The sequence below is a fragment of the Tinamus guttatus genome, unplaced genomic scaffold (genome assembly GCF_059628265.1).
Source record: "Tinamus guttatus ecotype Peru unplaced genomic scaffold, ASM5962826v1 Tinamus_guttatus_pri_ptg000247l, whole genome shotgun sequence".
NCBI lineage: Eukaryota > Metazoa > Chordata > Aves > Tinamiformes > Tinamidae > Tinamus > Tinamus guttatus.
Genome location: NW_028288781.1, coordinates 4,238,758 through 4,245,492, shown reverse-complemented (window position 1 = coordinate 4,245,492; position 6,735 = coordinate 4,238,758). Strand labels below are relative to the sequence as shown.

Genomic DNA, 6,735 nt, shown 5'->3' with positions numbered 1-6,735 from the left:
TCTTACAAAATTAAAAGCCTATTTCTGTTACATAAACTGTATAAAACTGCTCAATAGTTAAAGAGCATACTGTACAATTTTGCCTTGAAATACATAGAGCTGCAGCCTCTGAACTGCAGGAAGTAATCATTTTGTCCTCTTCACAGGTAAAAGAATTAACCAGCTGCACAATTGTTTTGAAGAGAAAGGAAGAGGCAAAAATAATCAAAATTAACAAGTTGAAGCCACTATAAAAAATGAAATGCACAGCAAAACTCAGACCTCAGTTTAAACTAACAAGCTATGTTTACAATATATTCTACATTTCATTTGTTATTTTCCCTTCTTTCCCTGCCCGCCCCCCCCTCAAATATTCGTAACTCCTTTATGGTCTAAATCTTATTAATTTCTAAACTTTCAGATACACCATACATACACTTAGCAAAAAACATACCTAACATTTTTACAGCAGTATGGTCAGGACACTATTTCAAAAAAAATATTACACAGTTGTTGAGATTAAACCGTATTTCTTTTAAGAGAACAGCAACCATCAACGAGACAAATGGTTTTAAAATGTACTGTAGAAATCCTACAGAAAACAGACCTCACCAACACAGGCTCGTAGTCCCAGAGGACACAGGGGAAAAAAAGAAAAGGCAGTGAACGTTGAACATAAGGAAGAAAGAGAATCCCAGAGTGCCAACTACAGGAAAATCCTTTGGGAAGTCAGTCGAACAGATTGTGTTTTTCACTTGGTTGTCCCCATTACACTAAGCCCTGAAAGTCAACTTTGCAATAGAACATTAAAATGTAAACTAAAATTCTTGATACCAACAGTAAGTCAAAGGGATTTATTTATTTATTTATTTTCCAAATCCAACAGTTGGTCACAGAAGTCAAGTATTTTCATGGCTCTTATTCAGCTGTTGCCAGTTGGAGGCGGGGAGGGGGGAGTAAGGGGGCAGGAAAAAAAAAAAAGCGTGTCTGACTCATATGTCCTTCAAGTACATGCAAGGCTCAATTGTTTCCAAAATGCAGGAGCTTGGGACCTTTTAAGACACTGAAGAAATAGGATTGTGAGGAGAGCCCATCTGAGTAAGTACTTTATCCAGCCATTGAAGGGGACCATGAAGGTGTATCTCTATCCAGCAAGGAGTGCTCGTGACATCTTGACGATGATATTCAGCTCCCCAACCCTGGAAACAGAATCATAAGTAGGAAAAGAAAAAAAAACACTTTATTTTATAACATAAAATCCATGACAAGCATAATTCAAATGTTGTCTTTCTTACTGAAATTACTTAGCTTCCAACAGTGATCACCACTGGGGTCACAGAAGACCCTTGATGTACCAACTATTATCACATTTCAACATTAAATTAAAAAGAAAAACTGGAGGAAGTGATTCAAAATCATTTTGCAAGTGAACCACAGGGGAACAGGTGAGAAACTGGAGAAAACAGCAAGAAGGTAACTGCAGTTGGAGTTTGCTCTCCATGAACCTCATGGGGATACTCAGCTCTAACTGCTGTGCAGTGCAACACTGCACTGTGCAGAACAGGTCCTGTGCAACCGTCAGGCAACACAACCAGCCCACTTCACGGGACATAGAGTCTAGAAGCGACCTTCTCTGCGTAGGAGCCTTGCTCTAACACACACTGAAAGTTTCTACCTCCCTCTTCGTCTCTCAAAAAGAGCACTTCGGCATATTAGCTATGTTGTTTGCCTGCTTTCAGTTACATGACCAGCCCTTTTATATCTCAGTGCATACTTTGAAGCTCATGCCATCGTAACAAATCATGATTACTATCCTTATAGGCCCAGCAGAATAGAAGGTATGTGTATTATTCCCAGTAATTGCTGAAAGGCCTAATTTGGGAGCGGATAGTCAAGACAGATTTAGCCAATTATGCTATCTATGCTCCAACAAATGCTAGAATCACCCATGCTGCAGTCCCTGCTCACCTCTCAAGAATGCCAGCCAGGAAGAAAAGCATGAAATTCAGCTGGATTTCTTACAGAACAGGAGATGGACACATGCTAACAGTGTCATTTAAAAGGACAAAAGCTGGTGCAATGTAATTGATTGATGACTTTTCTGCTTTTAAGACAAGTAATTAACCACTCAACTCTTTTCAAAGCATAGTAGTACTGTATTAAGCCCTATGGCCCCAAAATTAAAAAAGAGAAGCCTCACAATTCCAGAGTAATTATGGAAAATTATATTTATATACACACATACACATTTAAATACAAGCACTCAGCTGAATCAGTATGGTAAAAATAGAGGCAATGCAATGAAGTCAAAATAGTTAACAGATATGATTGGAACGCTTCACAAAGCGACTAGCAAGGTATCTGAAGAAACATGTCCTTGGAATCCGTCTTAAAAACGTGTGCATTAACAGAAGATTCCCGTGCCCCCCTCGCAGTAAAAAAAAAAAAAAACAAAACAACAACAAAAAAACCTTCATGTGTTTCAGTTTTGCCTTACACATAAAGCACATTATTCTGCAAATATCTTAATTTAGTGGTCATTAACAAGTTGATGCAGAGAGGCAATAGACTATTCAAAATTACCATATTAAGAAATAATTTATTTTGATTACAAAGTATGCTCAAGCAAATTTTCACATACCTTTACAAAACTCATACGGAGAGTGCACATCTTAGTAAGCTCATAGACTGTCTCAAAGCCATGGTTCACTGACTGAGCCAAAAGCTGAGCAAATTCTTGGTTATTGAAAATCTTCAAACTGCAGCCGCTAGGAATTTTGCACACAGTGGTTGGATGGAAACCATGATGGTAGTTGCAGTTCCGACTTTGCACAAAGATACTGCTGTCACTAAGGCATTCAGCATACACTTCTCCACCAACATAATAGAGATGAACACCTGGGAGGAAAAAGTTGATGCTAGTAGGTCAGATGAATTCAGACTGTGTATCTATTCTTCATACTCTGACTTCGTAGAGATACCTAGAGATAGCTGAGTTACTTTTGTGTTTTTAAAGAGAAAATGATTGATATGTTAAATAAATATCCTGATATTTGCAATGGATGGATGGAGGGGAAAAAAAAAGGAAGGAGAGTCTAGAGTGGCACAGAACAGCTGTGAGAGACTGCTGAGAGCTGCACAAGTCCTCAGGTAGAGGAAAGTCTTCCAGGCTAAAGGCTAAAACTTGAAGACTTAACTCTTCCCTTGAGTGTCAGTTCTCTCTTCCACTAAGGAAAGAGAGAATTAACTGGTCCTTCATAAACTAGTACTTTTAAACACTGCTTGGATCCCAAACTGTTTCAGAAAATCCAGAGTTTATTGATAATGTAAACACTCAAAAGAAAGAAAGAAAAAAAAAAAGTCAGTCAGGAATGATCCATTGCAGGGGGCAACATAAGTTCTGCAGCTGCATAACAGTCAGGCCCTCAAAAAAAGAGGATTATATTAAGTCAGATGTGAAAAAGAAGTTTCTATTCTCTGGCAGGATATTGTCACAGCTATCAAAAGAAGATAAGCACAGGATTCCCACTGAAAGAATCAACCAGACTAGGAAAGAAGTCTAAGATGCATTTGCAAAGACTGGTCAAGCAGTTTATCTCTCTAAATAGATGTTAGGATAGTTAGCTTATGTTGGAACTAAGTATAGCTAAAAATTGTGTCCATTGCTAGGATTTATATATGTGTCAATAATCAAGATAAATCAAGACATTTGATTAAACAAACAGCCATAAGCCTTAATTAAGATTATAATAGACTTCATAAAAATCCATTAGGACTAACAGCTTCCTGTAATTACACAACAGGTAAGAACAATGATTTGTTTTTAACACTTGGCCAGAAAATTATATATTTACCAATGTTCTAATAATCACTTATTGCATGTATTAGGAAGATCAGCCTGCCCTGAAGGCTAGGATCTAAAACTGACATGTTGAGGGAAAAAAAAAAAGTGTATGAGAGTATGTGTGTGCATGTGTATGCGTGTGTGTAAAAATCAGGCAACCCACAAAGCAAAACCATCCAACTCTACCTGTCCCCAACCCGAAACCCCAGAACTTGAACACACAGATCTAAAATTCACCTTTGCCAATATGCCGCCTTGTATTCTCAATGGTGGAGTTTCGATTAACGTTAGAGAGCAGCCCAAGGCAAAATCTGTTCTTGTTGTTAGACGGATCAGTGAAGCCATCGACCAGCACGCTCGTGGAAGAGGCGTGGAAGGCCTCCCCGACACGGTTATTGAGCTCGTAATAGACGATGGAGCACCAGTGCTTCGGCTCTTCATAAGCAACTGCCTGAACATCTGCAAAGCAACCGAGGAAACGTTATGGTCTAACGGCACAGAAATACACATTTGAAGAGTAATAAACCTACAGATGTTGTCCTAAGATCACTGAAAGATGATCTGGATAAGGCTCTTCTTCCTTCAATCATTTTTGACTTTTTCAGAACCAGAGACATACAAGAGAGCAATCATACATCAATGATACTCGCACAAGACTCGCAAAATAAAAACAGTTGGCACTAGGTACCCACAAAAACGCACATGAAGCACATGCCAAGCTGCGTCCCTCTACCCCTGCCGCATCTTCTGCAACATACGAAGGAGTAAACTAGACAGCAGAGAAATGTTGCAATCACACAGCTCAACTTTCTTTCCAATCTAGCAAATGAAGTTAATTTACTTCAGTTCACTCTACTCAGCCACCAAATTAAAAGCAGTTACTGCCCACATCGCAGAGTTCAACAATGCCAGGGAGAATCAGCAGGAAACAACTGGACAAGAGCTCCCTGTAACTCTGGGTACCAAGTACAGCAGGATGGCTTAAATATACAGCCAATCTTTTAATATCCAGAATATACACAGATCTCTCTCCCAGACTTTTTCGGGGAAAGGACAAGACCTCTGAAGCAAAAACAGACTGACGTCTGTCTGCATAACACACATAAGATAGAGTTTAAGTGTGAATAAACACTAATTGGGAGCTGAGGCTGAACAAGGACATAACATACAGACTCCCAACTGTTATGCTGGAATAAAGAGTGGATGAAGCTAAAGAAGATATTATTTTACAAGAACCTTTTGTTTGTGAAGTGCTAGCAAATACAAAATCTTAAGTTGTTCATTACCAGAACAATTAATTATTTGTTGAGTAATAGCAAGGATTTCTCACGACTGTTTTCCAGATTCTTCTAACAAAAAGCTCCTCCTCAGCAAGTCCAGCTGCAGAAAGCCAGCAGGAAATCCATGGTTCGTAACTTCTGTCTATCAAGCTCTGGAAACACATGGAAGTCTTGGGGTAACACTTGTGACTCTGCGGTGGGAAACTTTTCTTCTGATGATACAAACGGTCTTTACCAAAAGGAGTTTCACAGTGGGTGTCCAAGAGCAGCATAAGCTTCTTTAGATGTCTCCACCCAGCGCACATTCTTTCAAGTGCCAAGCACAGCTACAAATTATTAAACTGCCTCCAAATAAAAGCAGGCTAGCAAAGGGATGTGGTTGCTTTATGTGGTTTCTTTTAAATGAAGGATACTATTTCCATGCTCAGCCTAGCACAGTTGGACTTGCTGCTGAGATACCAACTTTGCAGACTAAAGCTGTAACTGCAGGCCAAAGGGCTAAAATGAAAGTAAGATTAGTTTTACAGGCAAACTTGTTCCTCTGGACAGATGATTCCTTACCCTGACTCCATGTCTCTGTCACTTAAGACCAATGCTCCTATTTTCCTTTGTTCATGTTTTTTCTGACAGGAGCAGAATGAAGAAAATCCCCCCTTCCCTGCCCCCCAACCAGGAGTGTACACCAGATACAAAACGTGGCAAGCAACAGAAAGCAGAGCAACACATGCTAAATTGCTGTGCAAAGCTACCAAGCATTACGTGCACAGCTGATCAACCACTTGCTTAAAACATCAGCAGAAAGGAGATGATACCATAGCATTTTCTATCCTTTCAGATCATTGTAAAAATCAGCCATAAATTCTTAGGAAGAGGTTACCCTACTCTCAGTAGAGTACTTGGCACGTGAAGATGCCAGTGATTATCAAAGTTGCAGCTTTGCCCCAGTTCTCAAAGCCAGGCAGAAATCTTGCCAGCTGGCCATTCTTCCAGAATGAATCATATCTCTCTCACACAGATTTCAGACTAACTTCCTTACATTTGCTTTAAGTCATGCAGAGCAGGTGTGCTGAGTCTCTCCATTCCCAGCATGGGCCAGCAGTGGAAATTACCCAACTGCATTGACAGGATGCAGCTTGTTAAGTCAAATCTCTTAAGACTAACAAATCACCATAGAGAACATGCTCCTGAAAGCTTGCAACAAAAATGCTGCAGTCCATTTACAGTTGAAGGAGAAAAAAAAAAAAAAGTGTTATGGAACAACCTGCGACAGGTTTTTAAGGAGTGCAATTGCCAGACACATATACAAATAAAAAATGCCCAGAAGCATGGTACACAAAGAGAAGCAGTATTTTTTTTTTAATTTAAACTGAAGGACACAGGTAAAAATTTGTTGTACTGAACTATGAGGAGTGAAAAATACTAGTAGACATGATGCTCAATTTTGAAATGGTTGCATGCTAAAAAACACAAAGGAAAATCACAGGTAATACAAATCTGCTACTGTAAGATGTTTCATAAGAGGGGAATAAAAAACAGAAGTCTGCAGTACTTTGGGCTAACAGCAGCAGCAAGGACTATACACACACACAGAGCGCTCTGGATCAGTAAAAACTGGAAATGCTGCAGATGGGG

The 6,735-nt window shown here is 39.5% G+C and overlaps 1 protein-coding gene across 3 annotated transcripts in view; it reads right to left on the bottom strand.

Annotated features, from left to right (window-relative positions):
• Nucleotides 1-508: 508 nt before the first annotated feature.
• Nucleotides 509-6,735, bottom strand: part of SMAD1 (SMAD family member 1) — a 47,172-nt gene continuing 40,945 nt past the window's right edge. For all 3 annotated transcript variants that reach the window (XM_088526577.1, XM_088526575.1, XM_088526576.1), the window contains exons 5-7: nucleotides 4,061-4,282; nucleotides 2,621-2,877; nucleotides 509-1,178 (exon numbers count right to left, since the gene is read on the bottom strand). In XM_088526577.1, coding sequence (XP_088382703.1) covers nucleotides 1,035-1,178; nucleotides 2,621-2,877; nucleotides 4,061-4,282 — 623 coding nt within the window. In that variant the 3' untranslated portion in view covers nucleotides 509-1,034. The remainder of the gene's footprint in view (nucleotides 1,179-2,620; nucleotides 2,878-4,060; nucleotides 4,283-6,735) is intronic.